The sequence below is a fragment of the Carcharhinus amblyrhynchos genome, chromosome 8, assembly GCF_965287045.1.
Source record: "Carcharhinus amblyrhynchos chromosome 8, sCarAmb.v2.hapA, whole genome shotgun sequence".
Taxonomy (NCBI): domain Eukaryota; kingdom Metazoa; phylum Chordata; class Chondrichthyes; order Carcharhiniformes; family Carcharhinidae; genus Carcharhinus; species Carcharhinus amblyrhynchos.
The window spans coordinates 118,822,740-118,846,614 of NC_137331.1; the positions used below are offsets into that span (position 1 = coordinate 118,822,740).

Consider the following 23,875-nt stretch of genomic DNA (forward strand, 5'->3'; position numbering starts at 1 on the left):
TTCACCCATCTTCCCTCCACTCGCTGACCAAACTGGCTCCCAGTCCTGCAGCAACTTGATCTTAACATTCTCACCCTTGTAATCAAGTCCCTCCATGGTCTCACCCCCCTCCTCATGTCCACCTCCAGTGTTATGCAACCCCAGGATCTTGCAGTTCTGCATTCTGCCCTCCCCTGGATCTCTGATATCTATCACCCCATCACTGGCAGCATGGCCTTCAGCTGACTAGGCCCCAATGCTTCAGAAACACTTCTCTATATCTCTTCTCCGTTAGGCTGCTCCTTTAGTGGAAGAGTGTATGCCCAGAAGGTCATGGGCAGCACAGTGGCACAATAGTCAGCACTGGTGCTTCACAATGCCAGGGACCCAGGTTCAATTCCTGGCTTGGATCACTGTCTGTGTGGAGTTTGCACATTCTCCCTGCGTCTGCGTGCATTTCCTCCGGGTGCTCCGGTTTCCTCCCCCCAGTCTAAAAGACATGCTGGTTATGTGCATCGACCCGAACAGGCATCAGACTGTGGTGACTAGGGGAATTTCACAATGACTTCACTGCAGTGTTAATGTAAGCCTTACTTGTGACTAATGAATAAACTTTAAATGGATGTCTGGATTCTATGATTCAGTGACCAGTTCACTGTACAGAAGGTCTTAGAATATATAATCATCATCCATCCCATGAACATAGCCAAGTCAGTGCAGACACTGGCTAGTGTATGCTAGTGGAATTAGCATAGGAACATAGGAATTAGGAGCATAAGTAGGCAATTCAGCCCTTCTAACCATTCCGCCATTCAATCGGATCATAGCTGATCTCTCCCTAATCTCAAATCCACCTCCCCACCTGTCCCCCAGATCACTTTTTAATTAGAAATATATTAATCTCAGCATGTACCAGGACCTCTGAATTGATGACTTGTCCTGTCAAAAGATTTTGAGAATGCAGCTGAGACAGCGAAACTGGAAACTGCTCAGCCTTTTTCCCCTGCCTAGCATATGTTTTCTCACTCAGGAATGTGCTGTGGATGCCCGGCATGGTAGAGTTGCAGATTGATGTTCTCACTTAGGTTGCTGTTGTTCCACCCTCTCTTATTCAGTTGGGACATCACAACTGCAGCATTATACTGATTTCGATATCCAGTGGCAGATTGCTGGTGATTGTGAAACCTAGGTACCTGAAGCTATCAACAGTGTCAAATTGTCAATATTGATAGATGACGGCATAGCAACATCTCAGACAGTAACATTTGTCTTGCCGTTGCTGATGGTTAAACCAAACTCTTCACATGCATCAGAGAGTTTATACATTTGCTTCTGATGACTGCTGAATGGTGCGCCAATGATTACTCGTTGCAACTTTGCCAGAATATCCTTCGATACAGGAAGTACCAGGGGGCTTGCATGATGGGACCACCAAAAAGGCAATAAGAACATAAGAAGTAGGAACAGGAGTAGGCCATCTGGCCCCTTGAGCTTGCTCCATCATTCAGTAGGATCATGGCTGATCTTTTTGTCGACGCAGCTCCACTTACCCTCCCACTCAGCATAACCCTTAATTCCTTTACTGTTCAAAAATGTATCTATCCTTGTCTTAAAACCATTCAATGAGGTAGCCTCAGCTGCTTCACTGGGCAGGGAATTCCACAGATTCACAACTCTTTGGGTGAAAAAGTTCCTCCTTAACTCAGTCCTAAATTTGCACCCCCTTATTTTGAGGCCATGCCCCCTATTCTAGTTTCACCCACCAGTGGAAACAACTTCCCTGCTTCTAACTTACCTACTCCCTTCATAATCTTATATGTTTCTATAAGATCTCCCCTCATTCTTCTGAACTCCAATGAGTATAGCCCCAATCTGCTCATAAGCCAACGCTCTCAACTCCGGAATCAACCTAGTGAATGTCCTCTCCCCCCCACTCCAATGCCAGTATGTCCTTTCTCAAGTAAAGAGATCAAAACTGTACACAATAGGTCCATCAGCAAAAAAAAACTCCATTGAAAACAAAGGGAAAGGAGGTTATCCCTGATTCAATAAACAATTGGAGAGGTGTTGAGATATGTTGAGTTGTACTCGAGAGACAACACTGAGGAAACTGTAGACAATATTTAAAAATCTGCTTGTGACGGCAGAGGAGCTTAACAAAACGATTGGTGCGTTGCCATGGGCAAAGATCCAGGTGCTGTGCTATACTGTCTGAACTCATCAAACATAGAAAATGCATGATTCGCACGAATTTCTATGTCTTTGTTGGAAGGAGGGGAGGGAGGCAGTGTCCCAGGATAAATGAGATGCAAAGACTTTGATCTTGGACAAGAACAAGGGGAAAGTATTTGCCTGTGTTGCCTCTGTCAGACTGTAGATCCTGGCTGAATGCATCAACCCCAAATCCCAATGTGGTTTCCAAACTGGAGGATCTATAATTGATATGATCTTGTCAGTCCTGCGGTTGCAAGAGAAATGCTAAGAACAAAGGAGATCATTATATATTGTCTTCACTGATCACACCAAGGCACTTAACCACGTGAGCACAGGGTCTATTTCAGCTGCTGGATAAAAACGGCCGCCTGCCGAAGCTCCTCAATGTGATCTGTCCTTTCCCAGCTAACATGGTGGGTAAGTTCAGCTAGAAAGAGGCAACATCAGAACCATTTGAGGCCCGCAGCATGGTCAAACAGGATTGTGTTCGAGCGCTAACACCTCAGCATATTCTTCTCTTTGCTGCTGTTATATGTCTTCAAGTCATCTACAGAGAGTGTCCACACAGATACCAGAACTGATGAAAAGCCTGCTTGCCTGAGATCCAAGCCAAAAGTGTGCCAGGTCTTCAGAAGTTGCTCTATGCTGATAATGGTGCACCAGTGTTCTCCCACTTCAGGATCACATTCAGCAGAAGAAGAGTCTGCAGGTCGAACTTACCAACATTGAATTCACAGCTCAAACAGGTGATCTTATTCAATTAGCCAATGGCAGCAGCTCCTCACAAACCTCCTCCCAACTTAAGTCATTCAGAATAATCTCAGGTTTTAAACCGAGATAGGTCACCTAAAGAATAGAACTGAAGTTCGGGGGAAGGTTAGCTGGCCTCTGGATGAGTCATTGCCACGGATATGTGCAGCAGGCTGGCACAGCAGTTAGCACTGCTGCCTCACAGCGCTAGGGACCCGGGTTTGATTCCTGGCTTGGGTAACTGTCTGTGTGGAGTCTGCCCGTTCTCCCCGTGTCTGCGTGGGTTTCCTCTGGGTGCTCCGATTTCCTCCCACAGTCCGGAAGACATGCTGGTTAGGTGCATTGGCCTTGCTAAATTCCCCCTCATTGTACCCTAACAAGTGTTGGAGTGTGGCGACAAGAGGATTTTCACAGTAATTTCATTGCAGTGTAAATGTAAACCTACCTGTGACACTCATAAATAAACTTAAATTTAAAAAAGAGTACACAGCCAAATCTGGCAGAAGCTGGTTTAGATACCCTGCAAGCTGAAGACCAATATGTGAGAAAAAGTGGATGGGAATAAATCTGGGGTTGATAAACCTTGGGTAATAAGGAACATTATGCATATTTTATGCTCCCTCATATCCAAGCTGTGAAGGCAAGTGGTTAATGACGTTGGTGGTACCAGTCAACAACAGATGCCAAGACTTGTCAGATGTAGCATCCCTGCCCAAACTTTCCCTTTGCCCTTCTCTGCTGCCACTGAGCACTGCGAGAACAGGCTGCAATCTGGAACCAGCTGTCAGGGAAGTTTGGGATTCACAGCCAGACTTTCTCAGTCAGTGGAATGGCACCAATCACCTCAGTCGCCTCCCATACTGCTCCAAGATTTATGCACTTTATGATTAAACAAAAATATTAAAAAAATTTAACTGCTGCACCCTCCCTAAAAGAAGATCTGAAGGCTTCATTAAAAACAGATGTAAGATAAGAATAGGATAAATGTGTTGTCTCAATGCCAAACATGTGATCCAAACTGATCCAGTTAAGAGTTTGAGCAAAGCCTGATACTATTAATAAGACGCTACACAAGAAAATAGTTTCTGGAAATCTTCTTGGCCTACAGATGGTTTTTTAATGACTAATGTTGAAGGTACAATGGGATCTCTAAGAAATCCCGTGAGCCAGTTAAATCCACCAGTTCTGAGAAACTGTCAAACAATGTTTCAATTTGGGATGATGTGGAGATGCAGTGTTGGACTGGGGTGGGCACAGTAAGAAGTCTCACAACACCAGGTTAAAGTTGAACAGGTTTATTTGCTATTGCAAGCTTTCAGAGTGCTGCTCCTTCATCAGGTGAGTGAAGGAGCAGCGCTCCAAAAGCTCGTGATACCAGATAAACCTGTTGGACTTTAACCTGGTGTTGTAGACTTCTTAATTTGGGACAGTTACATTTGAATGTCACTTTATTTATCGTAAAAAGTCTGACAACACCAGGTTTTAGTCCAACCTATTTATTTGATAACATACTCGCAAGCTTTCGGGGTTAGCCCCTTCGTCAGGCGAATGGAGAGTTCTGGCCTCAGACAGAGCATATAAAGCACAGACAGTTTAGAGATTACTGATTAGAATGCAAATCCTTACACCTTACACCTAAGTAAGGATTCTTACACCTTACACCCAAGTAAGGATTCGCATTCTAATCAGTAATCTCTAAACTGTCTGTGCTTTATATGCTCTGTCTGAGGCCAGAACTCTCCATTCGCCTGACGAAGGGGCTAACCCCGAAAGCTTGCGAGTATGTTATCAAATAAATAGGTTGGACTAAAACCTGGTGTTGTCAGACCTTTTACTGTGTTTACGCCAGTCCAACGCCGGCATACCCACATCATGACTTTATTTATCTGCAGAGTTCATTAGAAAATCATACAGCACAGGAGGAGGCCATTTGGCCCATCAGACCTATTGGCTCTCTGACAAAGCTCCAGTTAGTCCCATCCTTGCTTCTCCCCCACTGCCTATTCCACCCCAACACATTTTTTGAATGTTGCTGGGGGCAAATCTGATCAGGAGTGTCAGTTCTGGCGGGAACATTGGAGTGGAGTGCTCCAGCTCCACCAGCCTGTTTCCCTGTGGAATATTCACATTTTGACCTGTCAAAAAAAAGGGTGGGGTTTCTGCCATCATCCTGGTGAGATGGAGCCTTCTACAACTGGTAAAGCTGGCTGCACAGAGATCTGAACCCCAAAAAAAAAAGCAAAAGAAAGAAATCTCCCCCTCACTTAAACAATGTGGACATTGCTAAAAAAAAAGTTAAACAACAAGACAAAACAACCTCCCACTCCCTCACTAAATATAAATGGTTCCTCCCACAGTGGCAGCACAGTGGTTAGCGCTGCTGCCTCACAGCATCAGGAACACCAGTTCAACTCCTGGCTTGGGTCACTGTCTGCGTGGAATCTGCACATTCTCCCCGTGTCTGTGTGAGTTTCCTTCAGATGCTCCGGTTTCCTCCCACAGTCCGAAAGACATGCTGGTTAGGTGCATTGGCCACGCAAAATTCTCCCTCAGTGTACCCGAGCAGGCACCAGAGTGTGGCAACTAGGGAAGTTTTACAGTAGTTTCATTGCAGTGTTAATGTAAGCCTACTTGTGGCACTAATAAATAAATAAAACACGAGGCCTCCATTAGTACCCATCACGCCAATGCCCCCAGCACTGCCCCCATCACAGGTTGGCACTGCCAGATTTGGCTGGCAGGGACCCGGATTCAATTCTGGCCTCGGGTCACTGTCTGTGCAGAGTTGGCACATTCTCCCTGTGTCAGCGTGGGTTTCCTCCAGGTGCTCTGGTTTCCTCCCACAGTCTAAAGATTTGCGGGTTAGGTTGATTGACCGTACTAAATTTGATTCTAGTGTTAGGGGAGTTAGAAGGGTAATTACGTACGGTTACAAGAATAGGGCCAGGGTGGGATTGTGGCCGGTGCAGACTCAATGGTCCTTCTGCACTGTAGGGATTCTATGGATTCTTTACAGATTCCCCGATACCAAAACCCCCCCGCTATTAAATCCGTGTCCACCACCCTTTCAGGCAGTGCATTCCAGATCATAACAAGTTGCCAAGTCGATAATAAATTCTCCTCAGCTGTGCTCACCTGCTAATTGCCTTAGACGTGTGTCCAACAGTAACTCACCCTACCAGTGGAACAGTTTCTTGCCACGCAGGCTATCAAACCCTCTCAGAATTTTGATTCTTGCTTTCAAAAAGATCCCCAACCTACGTTGGCGATGACCTGAAGTCAGCACTGTTCTGGTAATGGGGTCATCGACCCGAAACTTCAATCGTTTGTCTTTCTGAAAACACTGCCTGGCCAGTCAATCGTTTCCCTCTCCACAGATGCTGCCAAACCTGCTGTGTGTTTCCAGAATTTTCTGTTTGTATTTCAGGTTTCCAGCCTCCGTGATGTTGCCCGTCCGTGTTGAAAGAAGTCACAAAGCTGCCAAAAGCAGTTCATTTCCCTTGACGGCAAAAGCTGCACACCATCATCGTGAAATGTTCGAGCCTATCAGCTAATTTTTACCTCGGAAAATCCTCCCATGTGACACATTACAAGGATAAGTTCAAAGCAAAAGAAAAAAACCACTCAGGCAACTCACTAACAGCCAGTTTTAGGAGCATGGGAACACAGGAATTCCTCTAACCAAGCATCCCAGGACAATAAGGGGCAATTTTGCACCGTCAATCAACCTAACCCGCACAGCTTTGGACTGTGGGAGGAAACCGGAGCAGCCAGAGGAAACCCATGCAGACATGGGGAGAATGTGCAAACTCCACACAGTCAGTGACACAAGCCAGGAATTGAACCTGGGTCTCTAGCGCTGTGAGGGAGCAGTGCTAACCACTGTGCCACTACCGAGTAAAAAGTACAATTTTACATAAAGCTCGCTAAACTCTTTGTCATTGTTCATGTGAACTATATTCTCGGAAGGAACATTTTTCCAGTAACTTCATTGCACATACTGAATGAGAAATTCCTCCTGAATATACTCAGCAAATTTCTCTCCACCCAACCCTCTAATACTACGGCTGTCCCAGTCCACGTTGGGAAAATTAAAATCTCTGACTATTACCACCCTATTTTTCTTGGAGCTGTCTGTAATCTCCTTATGTATTTGCTCCTCAATTTCCCGCTGACTATTTGGAGGCCTATAGTACAGCCCTATCTGAGTGATTTACCCCTTCTTATTTCTCAGTTCTACCCATAGAGACTCAGTGGGCGAACCCTCGGACATATCCCCTCTCTGTACGGCTGTGATGATTTCCCTAATCAAAAGTGCAACTCCCCCTCCTCTCTTACCTCCTGTCCTATCTTTCCTATCGCATCTGTACCCTGGAACTTTAAGCTGCCAGTCCTATCCCTCCCTTAGCCATGTTTCAGTAATTGCTATAATATCCCATTCCCATCCATGCCCTGAGTTCATCTGCCTTACTCATCAGGCCTCTTGTATTGAAATAAATGCAGTTTGATCTGAACTTCCCTCGCTCTCTGTCTTGCTTTTGCCTGGTCTGCCTGGTACTAGGATTACTGACACTGCCTTTACTATTTAATGTGCTCTCTTTAACTTTTCTGCTGTCCTCAAACTTCTCTTCTGTCTCCCTGCTGCTTTGGATCTCACCCCCTGCCAAACTAGTTTAAACCCTCCTCAGTGGCTCTCGCAAATCTCCCCGCCAGGATGTTCGTCCCCCTCCAGTTCAGGTGCAACCCATCCCTCTTGAACAGGTCAGCCCTTCCCCAGAAAAGATCCCAATAATCCAAAAATCTAAATCCCTATCCCCTGCACCAGCTCTCAATCCAAGTACACCTGAGCTTCATTCCATCTTTTCCTACCTATATCTACCAGTATATTATCTCTATTCCTTTCTCCTTCATGGGCTCCAACTTCCCCTTAAATGCATCAATGCTTTTGAGTTTCAACCACTCTCTGTGGAGGTGAGTTCCACATTCTCAACTGGGTACCAAAGACATTCCTGCTGAATTCATGATTGGATTTCTCAATGACTATCTGATTTCGAAGACCTCTACCTTTGCTCTTCCCATGGCAAGTGGAAAGCTTCTGTGTTTATTCATTGAAAACCTTTCATGATTTTAAAGAGCCTTGTTCCTCTCATTTCAAGGAGCCTGCTCATCCTCTCCTGATAGAACTCTGCATTTCTGCTTTCATCCCCGTAAACTCCTTTGCGCTTGCTCCACAGTCTCTATCGCCAGAAGCCTCTGACCTTGTCCAAAGGGCTACCACTCCAGATGCGGTGGGGTAGAGGTCAAAGTGGTACACGGGTGCCTCACAGGTGATGGGCTCAGAGGTGTGAGGGATGAATTGGGGCACAGACGTTTTCTCGAGGCTGCTAGCCTCTTCCTGCTGGTTAGCTGGCACTGTGGTTAACACTGCTGCCTCACAGCGCCAGGGACTCAGGTTCGATTCCCAGCTTGGGTCACTGTCTGCGCGGAGTTTGCACATTCTCTCCCTGTCTGCTTGGGTTTCCTCCGGGTGCTCCGGTTTCCTCCCACAGTCTAAAGGTGTGCAGGTGAGTCGCATTAGCCATGTTAAATTGCCCCTTAGTGACATTGGGGGACTAGTTAGATGATATGCATGGGTTTATGGGGTTAGGGCCTGGGTGGAACAATGGTTGGGGCAGATTTGATGGGCCAAATTGCCTCCTTCTGCACTGTAGGATTCTTTGATTCTATGCTGGCATCCTGCATGGTCTAGTGAAGATAAGTGGGCCGGACAGAGTGATATAAGCATGCTGGACTGGGGTTTAAATATAGCGCCAAGGCCTTCAAATCTGTCAGCAGGCGGATAAATCAGCTGCTGGCCCACCAGGGGAACCAGAGGGCAACTCGCTTGTGCAAAATTAACGAGGCTCCAAATGCAGAATCTGCACAGAATCCCATCATGCTGGCCAGCAGGACAGACACAGTCCGAGCCGCCCGCCACTGCACTCAGTCTCAAAGTGGGAGAATTCCGCCTTGCGTTCCTGAAAATTCAGACACTTCTCAGTGAACGACCAATGTGAACTACACGTAGGAGATCATGGTCTAGTGGTAATTGTTACTGGACCAGTCATCCAGAGGTCCAGTTCTTTCTGGGACATGGATTCAACTTCCACCATGGCAGCTGGCGCAATTTAAATTCAATTAATAAAACCTGGAATTCAAAGCCAATCTCAGACCATGAAACTATTGTGGATTGTTGTAATAACCCATCTAGTTCACTAACGTCCTTCAGGGAAGGAAATCTGCCATCCTTACCTAGTCTGGCCTACATGTGACTCCAGACCCACAGCAATGTGGTTGTTTTTGAACTACTCTCTGAAATGGTCGAGCAAGCCACTCAGTTCAAGGGTGCCATAGTGGTTAGCACTGCTGCGTCACAGTGCCAAGGGGACCCAGGTTTGATTCCCAGCTTGGGTCACCGTCTGTGCAGAGCTTGCACATTCTCCCCGTGTCTGCGTGGGTATTCTCCAGGTGCTCCAGTTACCTCCCACAGTCTAAAAGATGTGCAGGTTAGGTGGATTGGCCATGCTAAATTGCCCCTTAGTGTCAGGGGGACTAGTTAGTACAAATGCATGGGATTATGGGGTTAGGGCCTGGGTGGGATTGTAGTCAGTGCAGACTCAATGGGCCGAATGGCCTCCTTCTGCAATGTAGGGATTCTATGATTAGGGATGGGCAGCAATTGCCAGAGTTTCCAGCGAAGCCCATATCCCATGAAAGAATTAAAAAAATAGGTTCTCACGCTTTGATAATAATAAGGTTTGACAATCCTTGTTGCTTGAATAGAGCTTTTGGACGGGAAGAAGGAGAAACAGATATAATAAATCCACTGCAATTAAATCTCGGCCTTGCTGATCAACTTTATAAACGGTCTTGTGTTCTTGCCAGATTTCAATCCATTAAGTGCAAAGGGGAGTTTGTAGTGCAGAGCAACAGAATGAAGAATGATTAGCCCCAAATTGTGCAAAGCTATTTTTTGCTTCAGAAATAACAAGAAGATTACTGAATTACCAACTTCAAACAAGAAAGTTCTCCAGAAACTCCCTCGGATAAGTGTTGGTGAGCTCCTTGAAATATCAATGTTGAAACGAAATAGTTATGCACGGCAGAATCTGTCAAAAAGAGACTATTAAAAAACACTCTCTTTATACCTGGAACGAAGTCCACTTTCACCGGAATCCCCGAGGGGCACTGCTACACTCTGCCTCGGAAAATCCTGCCTAACCATCGTTGGCAGACTCCAGTACTGACAGCTGATGTGCGGAGAGTAACCAAGCAATAGATATTTCTGGGGCAGTGGGATGCTTAAATCTGCTTCACTTCCACCAGTGACGAGGTCCCAGCAAGGAACAGAACTTGGCACGGCAGGAGGTTGGGCTCTCGCTGGGCTAAGGCTGAATACAGAGCTCTCTGGTATGTAGACATTCTATAAAACACAAATAGTGTTAAGCAACGTTATTGACCAACACTGTAAAGAAAGACATGCATTTATACAGCTGCTCCCATGGGTGTCCCAAAGCATCTTATAGCCGATGATGTACTTTGGAGTGTAGTCAAAAAGTCGAGAAATGGAAATGCAATGGACAATTGGTGCAAGTCAAGGTCCACAAAGACAATGTGACAGATAAGGAGATTAGGGATAAATATTGATCAGGACACTGAGATAAAATCTACCCTTCTTCTTCAACATAGGGCAATCAGAGGGCAGGCAAGGCCTCAATTTAGCTTTGTTTCTGAAAGATGGCACCTCCAATACAGCACTGGGGCTTCAAACTAGATTACTGATACTTCCAGCCCACCAGCTTCTGATTCAGAGCTTAGAGTGCTACCGATAGAGTCACGGCCCATGCTATTGGGACTAGCTGGCAGAGCACCATAATAGGCACGGACTGGTTGGGATGAACACCCTGTTTCCGTGCTGTAATGCTCTATGACTCCTGAATGAAGTGGCTAGATTTTATGCTCGCTTGCCAGCAGGTTTGAAAGATGGAGGAGAGGGAGGGCTTGTTAAATCCAACAGGTGGCCTGCCCATCCCTGCCTCTGCTGGAATTACACCATCAGTCAGGGTGGGACATGGGTGGCTCACACCTTGGACCCATCACATTTTATGAGTGACATATGTAACTCAACAGCTAATGGGATCTGCAAAACAAATCACAGCCCAATTAGAATCATAAAATCCTCACAGTACAGAAGGATGCCATTCAGCCCATCGAGCCTACACCGACAACAATCACACCCTAACCTCATAACCCCAGGTTTTACCCTGCTAATCCTCTTGACACTTAGGGGAAACTTAGCATGTCCAATCAACCTAACCTACACATCTTTGGAGTGTGGGAGGAAACTGGAGCACCTGGAGGAAACCCACGCAGACACGGGGAGAACGTGTAAACTGTACAAATAGTCATCCGAGGCTGGAATTGAACTCGGGTCCCTGACGCTGTGAGGCAGCAGTGCTGACCGCTGCACCACCCGAAGTGTCCTTCTCCAAGTGAGGACATTTCTTTAAACCTCTATCTCGGTCTCTTAGCGATCTTATCACTGTATCTGTATTGTACGTGGAGGTTATTCATGAAGGCCCAACTTCTGAACCGTGTCCCTTGCCTGAGGTGTGGTGATCCTCTGCTTAAATCACCACCACTCACAGCCTATGGTCATCTGAGACTATGGGGACTTTGCCTTTACATGGAATAATGCATTACAGTAACATCCCACCTAAACTGAGAGTGAAGCAGCCCACTGCCTCCCAGACATACTCCTGGCTGGGCATACAGTCTGGAAGATAGTGAGATGCAAAAAGATTATGGTGGTTTGCAGCTTAAAAAGAAATACAAATTTCTGTGTGGGTGCGTGACCCATGCTATTTTTTCCTTTAGTTTTTAAAAGGAACGTCTGGCTGTTATTAGAATATTTTACTTATTGTGAAATGTGTATAAACACCTTCCTTCAACGAGCATGTCATCTGTTGACATTTTAACAAGGGTGGAAGGGGCAGCATTATTCCCCTCAGGGTAACACGACAGGATCACGGCTGCCAAGTTGCCAAAGGCACTGAGTGGTCACTGAAGATTAATATAACAAAGGCATCCATCTCAGATTACAACAGAATTACTCTTCAAATAGTCATAATACAAAAAGCTATGCATTTAAATTGAGTGTAAATCTGTTAATGACTTCACAAGTTACTGATGTTACACTGAAGGCCATTATGAGACAGGAGCATATCAAATTTTGAAAGGAATGCATCCAATAATTAGTTACGGCCATATTTTTAAATAGCTGAAAATTGGTGAAACAGAATTTTTTTTAAACAGAAGAGCAGTTGAATAGATCTGCTGAACCTACTATCTGTAATCTATAGCAGTACAGGATATGTACATTGCCAATTTGAGTGATGCAGCTGAAGAAAAGCTATCATATTTACAACTGTGCATCAAGATTAAGAGTATTTTAAGTTTAAGTTTATTTTCTTAGTGTCACAAGCAGGGTTACATTGGGTGGCAGGGTGGCACAGTGGTTAGCGCTGTTGCCTCACAGCACCTTGGACCTGGGTTCGATTCTGATGGGTCACTTTGTGGAATCTGTGTGTTCTCCCCGTGTCTGCATGGGTTTCCTCTGGGTGCTCCAGCTTTTCCCCACAAAGATGTGCAGGTTAGGTGGATTGGCCATGCTCAATTCTCCCTCAGTGTACTCAAACAGGCACTGAAGTGTGGCGAGTAGGGGATTTTCACAATAGATCCATTGCAGTGTTAACGTAAGCCCTACTGTGACACTAATAAATAAAGTAACACTGCAATGAAGTTACTGTGAAAATTCCCTCGTCGCCACACTTGGACGAGACTGTTCAGGCTCGTTCAAGTTCCCCTCTAAAGTCACTTAACATCCTGACATTTTTCACTATCACTGGGTCAAACTCTTGGAACTCCCTCCCTAACAGCCCCATGCCTGTACATACATCTCAGGGACTGCAGTGGTTCCAGAAGACATCTCACCACCACTTTCTTGAGGGCAACGAGGGATGGGCAATAAATGCTGGTCCAGCCAGTGATGCCCACATCCCACACATTAATTTAAAAAATACATACATGTTCAATGGTGCCATAGCTTTGACAAAGTAAAGAACCGCTCTTATACTGACTTCTGTAACTTGTACCTCCTTTCGTGCTGTGTGTCCTGGGAAGATGAGCATAGGTCGATAGTAGATTTTGTGACCAGTGGTGTTCATTATTACTGTTTTGTCCTCAATCACCAAGATCTGAATCCCATGGCGCACCACTGAAGATATGCAAAACTGACACAGCTGCAGAGGCAAAGAGAACAAATGAGACAAGAAACACAAATATTGATATTTACATAAGGTCACTATCATATCTGGGACTCTCCAAAACACTTCACAGCCAATGAACAACTCCTGAAGTGTTTTGTAGATAAGCAGCTTTGCAATCAAAGCATTGGACACACACTGTATTTCCACCAACCTTGATAATGAGGCTCCTGTAGAGTTTGCAGCATGAGATAGGGAATACGTAAGTAACTAATACATTACAATCATCATCAGGACCCAATTCAAGTGATATACTACGCTGGCAATTGAAATATACAGTGATGCGAGGCAGAATGTTCAGTGGTGTGAGGGAAATATACTGAGAACATAAGAACTACGAGCTGGAGTAGGCCATTCAGCCCCACGAGCCTGCCTCACTCTTCAATATAATCATGGCTGATCTCATCTTGGGTTCATTTCCACCTTCCTGCCCATTTTCCATAACCCTTCATCCTGTTACTAATTAAAAATCTATCTATCGACTCCTTAGATGAGTTTAGTGTTTCAGCGTCCACTGAACTCTGGGACAGAGAATCCCACAAATTCACAAACATTTGTGTGAAGCACTTTTTCCTCATTTATGTTTTAATTCTGCCTTAGTCTGAACTATGGCCTCTCATTCTAGAATGTCCAACAAGTGAAATATACGTCTAACCTGTCAAAGCCCTGAAGCATATTATCTACCTCAATTATTCTTCTAAACACCAGTGAGTAAAGGCCTAATCTGCTCAATCTCTCTTCATAAGACAACTCCTTCATCCCTGGAATCAATCTAATGGACCTTCTCTGAACGGCCTATAATGCATTTATATCCTTCCTCAAGTAATGGACCGAAACCATGTGCAGTGCTCCAAATGCGGTCTCACCAATGGCCTGTACAGTTGAAACAGCATCTCCCTACTTGTCTGCCTGAACATAATGCAAAACAACACAAGCTAAATGGTACAATTTGAAAGGTGGTGTAAGGTGGCGCACCAACCTTTGAACATGGTGGGACAAGTTAACAAAGCAGTAAGCAAAGCATTCGGTATCATGGGCTTTATAAGCAGAGACACAGAGTACAAACTTAAGAAAATACGGCTGGATTTCCTGCCCATTCCCCCCAAAGCCTCTGGACCCACAGGAGGGAGATGGCGCACCATTGGATGATGGTGGGATCCTCTGGTCCCACTGTTGTCAATGGGGTTTCCCACTGAATGCGCCCTCTGCTGCCGGGAAACCCATGGTGAGGGCATGCCATTGGTGGGATCAGAAGATCCTGCTGGCATGAACACCCGGAAAGTTCCACCTTTCTCTTTAATAAACAATATTGTGCCCAATTTGGACTGCACGCTTATAGAAGAATGAAGATGTTTTGAAGACGTATAGAAGAGAATTACTGGAATGGTTCCAGAGATCACATTTACGCGGATAGACTGGAGGAGCTGGGGTTGATTCCCTTGGAGAGAAAGGAGCCTAAGGAGTGTTTTGATGTAAGCATTTAAAATCATGAAGGGATCAGATAGAGTAAATAAAGAAAAACTGAAGGTACAAGGGATAATTGTGGAATAATGACAACATTGAATGAAACTAAAACAGAGCCTGCTGAGTATATCAGTGATGTAAAATTTGAATGACAGACTTCCCTATTGTTGAGGGGATTCACCCCAATATTTTCCTCCACATCAAAGATTTTAAGACAGAATAGGAGCATTTGCATTGCAAGGAAATATGTACCATCATCTGAGCTGGAAATTAAACACATTTTGATGGGTGAAGTTGGAGGGGAGGTATTGTGATGGTGAAAGTCTGACTGTGCTTCTGTGATGATGTGGGTATGCCGGCGTTGGACTGGCGTAAACACAGTAAAAAGTCTGACAACACCAGGTTTTAGTCCAACCTATTGGTTGGACTAAAACCTGGTGTTGTCAGACTTTTTACTGTGCTTCTGTGAACAGGGACACAGAACAGGGGTAAAGTATCTCTGAGTAGGAAAGGGGTTTGGGGAAGAAGAGAAGAAATCCTCTGGAACGAGATATGAAAAGCATACAACACGTGCACAATTGAGGTGCAATGGTGCTTAAATAGTTTAGAATCACGGAATCCTTACAGTGCAGATGAAGCCATTCAGCTTGGCGAGTTGGCACTGATTCTCTGACACAGTATCTTACCCAGACCCACCTCCCCGCCCAGCTTCTAAAGGAAGCAATGTAATCGGTCTGTTGAACGTGAATCAAATCAAATGTTATTTCTTGACTTGTTTCTATCAGATAAAGAAAGGCTATTGGTCCACGTTGAACTTAATAAAGAATAATAAAGACATTTAGTAAATGCTAGGAGCTAAGAGGAGTGATTCAGGAGCCCAGATTCAAAAATCTGGGCTTGTTAGCAGCCAGGAACAAAACAAAATGTAAAATGCTAAAGGAACATTGAGCTTTAACCGAAGGAGGTGGATGATACTCCTCAGCTGTAGCGAGCTCTGGGGGCAATTCTGCGCCTGCATTTGCCACGCTGGTAAACGTCGATGCAGGCGCAATATCCCGCCAGAATCAGGAAATGTCATTCTCACTGACGAGATAGAAACATACAATCCAGAGGAGGCCATTCGGCCCATCAAGACTGCACCGACCACAATTCCACCCAGGCCCAATTCCTGTAACCCCATGTATTTAACCTGCTATTCATGAAGGGAAGGTCATGTTTGACTAATTTGGTGGAATTCTTTGAGAACATTATATGTGCAGTGGACAATGGGGAACCTGCGGATGTGATATATCTGGATTTCCAGAAGGCATTTGACAAGGTGCTACATAAGATAAAAGTGCATGGTGTTACGGGTAACGTATTAGCAATGGGTAGAGGATTGGTTAACTAACAGAAAGCAAAAAGTGGAGGTAAATGGGTGTTTTTCTGATTGGTGAACAGTGACTAGTGGTGTGCCTCAGGGATCAGTGTTGGGACCGCGATTGTTTACGATTTACGTAGATGATTTGGAGTAGGGGACCAAGTGTAGTGTGTCAAAATTCGCAGATGACACTTACATGGGTGGCAGAGCAAAGTGTGCAGAGGATGCTGAAAGCCTGCAAAGGGATATAGATAGTCTAAGTGAGTGGGTGAAGGTCTGGCAGATGGAGTACAATGTTGGTAAATGCGAGGTCATCCATTTTGGTAGGAATAACAGCAAAATGGATTATTATTTAAATAGTAAAAAAATTGCAGCATGCTGCTGTGCAGAGGGACCTGGGTATCCTTGTGCAGGAATATCAAGGAGTTGATTTGCAGGTTCAGCAGGTAATTAGAAGGCAAATGGAATTTTGTCCTTCATTGCTACAGGAATGGAGTTTAAAAACAGCGAGGTTATTTTGCAGCTGTATAAGAACGAAGAACAATACAGCACAGGAACAGGCCCTTCGGCCCTCCAAGCCTGCACCGATTGTGAGTTCCTAACTGGACCATCCATTGTATCCCTCTTAAATGATCTTAGTGTGTCTGCCTTAACCACCTTGCTTGGTAGTGCATTCCTGGCCCCCACCACCCTGTGTAAAATATATCCCCCGTATATCTCTATTGAACCTTGCCCCCCTTACCTTCAACTTGTGACCCCTTGTGTTGTCATTTCTGACCTGGGGAAAATGCTTCCAATTGTTCACCCTATATATGCCCTTCATAATTTTATAAACTTCTATTAAGTCGTCCCTTAACCTCTGTCTTTCCAGGGAAAACAACCCTAGTCTACTCAATTTCGTCTCATAGCTAAGACTCTCCATCCCAGGCAACATCCTGGTAAACCTTTTCTGCACTCTCTCCAAAGCCTCCACGTCCTTTTGGTAGTGTGGTGACCAGAACTGGACGCATATTCCAAATGTGGCCTAACCAACATTCTACATAACTGCAGCATCATATGGTAGCTTTTACACTCTATGCCCCGTCCAGTAAAGGCAAGCATGCCATATGCCTTCTTCACCACCGTTTCCACCTGTGTTGCCACCTTTAAGGATTTGTGGACTTGCACACTCAGATCCCTCCGTGTCTCTATACTCCTGATGGTTCTGCCATTTATTGTGTAGCTCCCCCCTGCATTAAGAACATAAGAACATAAGAAATAGGAGCAGGAGTAGGCCATCCAGCCCCTCGAGCCTGCCCCGCCATTCAATAAGATCATGGCTGATCTGTCGTGGCTCAGTTCCACTTTCCCGCCCTCTCCCCATAGCCCTTAATCCCCTCTCTTATCAAAAACCCATCAACCCGCGTCTTAAAAATATTTAGCGAGGCAGCCTCCACCACTTCAACGGGCAGAGAATTCCAGAGATTCACCACCCTTTGAGTGAAGAAGTTCCTCCTCAACTTCGTTCTAAACCGCCTCCCTTTTATCTTGAGGCTGTGCCCCCTAGTCCTACTGTCTTTTTTGAGCGGGAAGAGTCTTTCCACCTCTATCCTATCCATCCCATTCATCATCTTATACGTCTCAATGAGATCTCCCCTCATTCTTCTAAACTCTAACGAGTACAAGCCCAGTTTATTCAACCTCTCCTCATAGCTCAACCCCCTCAACTCCGGTATCAGCCTAGTAAACCTCCTCTGCACTCCCTCCAAGGCCAAAATATCTTTGCGCAGGTGCGGCGCCCAAAACTGCACACAATACTCCAGCTGCGGCCTCACCAATGCCCTATACAGCTGCAGCAAGGCCTCCCTACTTTTATATTCAATCCCCCTCGCGATGAAGGCCAGCATCCCATTCGCCTTCCTGACCACCTGCTGCACCTGCAAGCTGGGTTTTTGCGACTCATGCACAAGGACCCCGAGGTCCCTCTGCACCGTCGCCTGCTGCAGCTTTTCGCCCCGTAAGTAATAGTCCTTCCTACCATTCTTCCTACCAAAGTGGACCACCTCACACTTGCCAACATTAAATTCTATTTGCCATTTCCTGGCCCATTCGCCCAGCCTATCTAGATCCTTCTGTAGATTTACCAAAATGCATCACTTCGCATTTACCTGGATTAAATTCCATCTGCCATTTCTCCACCCAATTTTCCAGCCTATCTATATCCTGCTGTACTCTCTGACAACGTTCATCATGATCCGCAACTCCAGCAATCTCTGTGTCGTCCGCAAACTACATATTTTTCCAAATCATCTATATGTATCACCAACAGCAGAGTTCCCAATTCAGAGCCCTGCAGAACACAACTAGTCACAGACTTCCAGTCAGAAAAAGACCCCTCCACTGCTACTCTCTGTCTTCTATAGCCAAGCCAGTTCTGTACCCATCTAGCTAGTTCACCTTTGATCCCATAAGATTTTGCACCAGCCTGTCATGAGGCACCTTATCAAATGCTTTACTAAAATCCACGTAGACGACATCCATGGTTCTTCCCTCACCAATCATTTTTGTCACCTCCTCAAAAAACTCAACCAAATTTGTGAGGCATGACCTCCCTCGTACAAGACATGTTGTCTATCACTAACAAGACTAGAAACTGAATGTGAATGTGAATGTTCTGAATGTGTAAAGAACCTATCCCTAAGAATCTTCTCCAACAATTTCCCTACCACGGACATCAAGCTCACTGGCGTATAATTACCCGGGTGATCCTTACTATCCTTCTTAAATAACACAACCACGTTTACTACCCTCCAATCTTCTGGGACCTCACCTGTGTCCAATGAAGAAACAAAGATTTCTGTTAGAGAGGTGCTGGTGAGGCCATACCTGGAGTACTGTGTATAGTTTTGGTCTCCTTACTTGAGAAAAGATATACTGGCACTGGAGGGGATGCAGAGGAGATTCACTAGGTTTATTCCAGAGTTGAGAGGGTTGGCTTATGAGGGAAACTGAGTAGACTGGGGCTATACTTATTGGAATTCAGAAGAATGACGGGAAGATCTTATAGAAACATATGAGATTACGAAGGGAATAAATAAGATAGAAGCGGGGAAGTTGCTTCCACTGGAGGGTGAAACTAGAACTAGGGGCATAGCCTCAAAATAAGGAGAAGCAGATTTAGGACTGAGTTGAGGAGGAACTCCTTCACACAAAGGGTTGTTAATCTGTGGAATTCCCTGCCCAGTGAAGCAGTTGAGGCTACCTCATTGAATATTTTTAACGCAAGGATAGATACATTTTTGAACAGTAAAGGAATTAAGGGTTATGGTGAATGGGTGGGTCAGTGGAGCTGAGTCCACAAAAAGATCAGCTATGATCTTATTGAATGGCGGAGCAGGCTTGAGGGGCCAGATGGCCTACTCCTGCTCCTAGTTCTTATGTTCTTATTCTCCCTAACACTAAGGGGCAACTTAGCATAGCCAATCCACCTAACCCGCATATCTTTGGGAGGAAATCGGAGCACCTTGAGGAAACTCACTCAGACAAGGGGAGAACGTGCAAACTCCACACAGACTCATTTCCTGATTTTCCCAGGCCCTCACTGATGATGTAACGGCGGGAACTGCATCTAAAATGGGATTCAATTGAGGGATACTGCTCTGGCTGCCAAGATAAATATAGCACTGGGGTTGGGGTGGAGCGGGGAGATGGACATGCCTGGGTAGTGCCAGGAACAGGCCATTGGGGAAGCTCCATGGTGGGGGAGGAGTTCCCATTGAAAGTAAAGTTTATTGATTTGTCACAAGTAGGCTCACATTAACACTGCAGTACAGTTACTGTGAAAATCTTCTAGTCGCCACACTCCGGTGCCTGTTTGGGAACGCTGACGGAGAATTTAGCATAGCCAACTAACATAGCAGCTAACTAGCACATCTTTAGGACTGTGGGAGAAAACCAGAGCACTCAGAGGAAACCCACGTAGAGACAGGGAGAATGTGCAGACTTTGCACAGACAGTGAACCAAGTCAGGAACTGAACCAGGTCCCTGGCTCTGTGAGGCAGCAGTGCTAACTACTGTGCCACTGTGCCACCCATGTGTAGCAAGGGTAGGGGGAAAGGACCGATGCCTCTGAGGGGAGGAGGGGTTGAAAGTGCCTATGATACTGTTGCGGTGAGGGTGCTGGGGGGGTTGAGAGGCCCCAATACATGTGTGACCGTTGGGGGTGGTCTAAGTAACGCACATGTTCTAAGTGGATGGCGAAACAGGCTGGAGCAGCTGAATGGCCTAATTCTGTTCCCGTATTTCTGAGAATCTACTCAGAAACAGCAAACCAAAATCTAACAATTCCTAATGTTTAAGTAGCAGTATTTTCTGGGAGATGGTGCATCTGAACCCCCTTAGAAATACAAGCCAACAGGGAGGCAGTGCAGCATCCCATATAAACCTTCATCCGATGTCCATGGGGAAAGGGTGCTTTCGCTCACTGTTTTAGATATCATACTAATGTCGCAACAGAAAATCGCCTGGACTGGCTTCCAAATGTTCCCCGAGGTGCGAGTAAAGGTTCACTTATTGCAAACAGACCTTCTGATGATCGGGAAAGGTTCCAAGTTTCACATCTGCATCAGCAATCCCTTCTTCATCCAGGGTAATGACATCAGTGATGGGATAATCCTTCCATTTGGGGGACGTGACATCATGAACAAGTCGGAATGCTGTCGATTTGTGCACGGTGTTTGTACTGGCCCAGTAGATACCGATCTGAAAAGGCTCCTAAAATAATTGTCAGGAAAAAGAAATTACACTGCCAATTATTTTGTAGCATTTGTAAAGAATTTTGAATGGCATTTCGTGGTTTCCCTTTTTGGGTTAATTAGCCAATGTTTTAACTTGACTTCCCAACCCTGAGTACATGAGGCACAATCTACTCCCATAAGGAGATGATGTGGGCGATTCTCCTATCCTGCTGTGCTAATTTATTACTGCAGTGGGCCGGGAGATTCCAGTGCCGCGGGATCCGTGCTGTGCCTCCCAGCCCGCTAGTATCTCCCAGTGCTGGAAATAGGCAGGAAGACACATAAATTATGGTGATACTAAATGTGAATAGCAGGCCCAGACCCATTAGAATCTCTCTCCCCCCGCCCCCCCAACCCCGCCCTGTCCCACTAGAGTCTCCCTCCCCGCCAGAGGGATTACTAAAGCTCCCCACTTTAGGGGAGCTGAAAGCATGACTCCACTGGTGTGAAGGGGGGGGGGGGGTCAATCAGGCACCCCGCCCCCCACCAAAGAGTCGGGTCGGGCGGGGGGGAAGCAATTGTGATCTCTAGGCATTGGCACTTCAGCAGTGCCAGCCTGGGCCCTTGCCCTGCCCAAAGGGCAAAATGCTAATGCCCAGGGGGTGGGAGTGGTGATTGGTGGGGGGAGAATGGGAGGATGGGGTCTCGCTGCCACTGTGCAGTCGGGATCGATGTGGGAGGGAGGGAGGGAGGGAGGCCGTAAGTTCATAAGATATAGTGGCAGACGGGCAGAAAGCCTGGCCATCGACATGGGGAGGATCAACTCGCTTGGGGAGTCGGGAATGCAGGGGGAGAGGAATGTCAGGGGTGGAGTTGGTCAGGACTGCAGAGGACGGGCGAGTTGGGACTGCAGGAGGGACACTGAGGCTGCAGGTGGGGTGGAGGCTGGGCCAGAAATTGTCGGAGGGCCAGCAATTGGGGGTGGGGGGGAGAGGAGGTCGCACAGCCAGTGATGCAGGGTCATTGCGATCGAGCTGGCCAGCAATCGGGAGGCCAGCAGTGTGGGGCCACTGTGCATGCGCTGATCTCAGCATTGACAGATCCACATCATGATCAGCACATGCGCAGTGGCCCGCTCAGGCTGCTGACCTCTCCAGCGGGAACAGGTGCTGGCCACTGGATTTTCACGAGATTCACATTCGTGCACTCTGCTGTGCACAGAGTGTGGAAGATTCATTTTGAAACTCCTGCTGAAAATAACAGCACGGTTTACTCTAGTTTTCATGCAAATTCAACACGTAGAATTTTTGGGGGAGAATTCCGGCCAATGCATTTTAGACAATTAGTTGTTACAATCTGGAATGCATCACCTGAAAAGGAACTTTTGATTGAAGTTTTCAAGGTACTAATAGGAATCAATAATGCACATAGACATTATTTTCACTGATAGGAAGGATTGTCTTATGGTTAGGTATGTATCCATGAGAGTTTAATCATTTATGAAGGAGGTGACAAGAAATCTTTTTTATTTGGATAGTTGTGAACCTCTTCCTCAAAGGGCAGTGGAAGCTGAATCATTGAATATTTTTAGGACAGACCTAGGTGATTCGGTTAGGTTTGTATCCACTAGAGTTTCATGAGAGGCGACTTGATTGAAGCCTGAGGAGTACTGACAGATTAGTTAGACCAATGTTGAACTAGTAATGGGTTGAAGGGTTATGGAGAGAAGGCAGGAAAATGGGACTGAGGAGCATATCAGCCATGATCAAATGGCAGAGCGGACTCGATGGGCCAAATGCCCTAAACTGCTCCTATATCTTTTGAACTTCTGACAGGGTGGATGTGGAGAGAGTGTTTCCTCTTGTTGGAGAATCTGGAACGAAGGGCCAGTGCTTATAAATTAAGGGGTTGATGCTTTAAGATGAAGATGAAGAGAAACGTTTTCTCTCAGAGCACTGAGAGTCTCTGGGTCTCTCTTCCTCAAAAGGCAGTCAAAGCTGAATTCCTGAATATTCTTAAGGCACAGCTGGGTAGATTCTTGATTAACAAGGGGATGAAAGGTTATTAGGGGTGGACAGGAACGTGGGATTCAATCAGATCAGCCATGATCTTACTGAAGTTCAAGAGGCTGAGTGGCCTACTCCTAATTCGTATGATTAGGGAGTCAAGGATTAGGGGATACAATCTAGAGCCAAGCTTTCAGAAGCCACATTAGAAAATGCCAAGCATCATCAAAATTTATGGCTCTGCAAGCTACAGTTGGTGCTGCATCAACTCAATGATAAATAGTCATTGGTAATCTTTTGTTAACCAAAGGTATTAAGAGAGCTGCGCCCTTTAGCCACAGAGAAAGAAAGGGATAAGCCATGATCTCACTGAATGGCATGGAACAAACTCAAGGGGTTAACTCATGGGATCGTCATGTTCCTATGGCGGAAGCAGATTTAATAATAACTTTGAAAAGGGAATTAGACAATGATTCAAAGGGAAGAAATTTGCAGGGCTATGAGGGGGCGAGACTAATTGGAAAGCTCTTGTGTGATGGTACAAATGGCGTCCTTTTGTGCTGTAAGATTCTATTATGGTAAAAAAAAAAGCCGGAATTCTGTGGCCGTTCATGCTGGTGAAATTCTCTGAATCCACCGTCAGTGCAGCCCCCTGTCGCAGACTTCCCGCCGGCGTGTGGCTGTCTCAATGGGAATTCCACCACCAGCAAACGGCGGGTGCATCACCGAAAAAAAAAACTGCTGAGGGGAGGCCAGAGAATGACACCCATAAGCATAACTGGGAATGTGCATGTTTCATCTCTAACTTTCTTTGCCTCTGTGGTAACATCTCTAATAACAGCCAGGTGGATAGTCTACCTAAAGGTGGGATAAAGATGTCATGGGTACAAAGGCAGAGTTCTTTCCAGGCTGCGACATAGCGCTGGTGCACCAACGTACCGCCTAGTCTTTAATCACTTTTAAAATAGATTAAATAAATAAATTAGTGAAGCCATCCAGGGACAGAAATTCAAATCTCATCA

The 23,875-nt window shown here is 45.8% G+C and overlaps 1 protein-coding gene across 9 annotated transcripts in view; it reads right to left on the reverse strand.

Annotated features, from left to right (window-relative positions):
• vps13b (vacuolar protein sorting 13 homolog B) overlaps positions 1-23,875 on the reverse strand; it is a 942,410-nt gene that overhangs the window by 30,650 nt on the left and 887,885 nt on the right. For 5 of the 9 annotated variants that reach the window (XM_080194714.1, XM_080194717.1, XM_080194713.1 and 2 more), the window contains exons 50-52: positions 20,696-20,884; positions 13,137-13,283; positions 10,131-10,405 (exon numbers count right to left, since the gene is read on the reverse strand). In XM_080194714.1, the coding sequence (XP_080050840.1) occupies positions 10,131-10,405; positions 13,137-13,283; positions 20,696-20,884 (611 nt within the window). Of the gene's footprint in view, positions 1-10,130; positions 10,406-13,121; positions 13,284-20,695; positions 20,885-23,875 lie in introns of all 9 variants that reach the window. The other 4 variants (XM_080194711.1, XM_080194715.1, XM_080194710.1 and 1 more) reach the window with 1 other exon arrangement.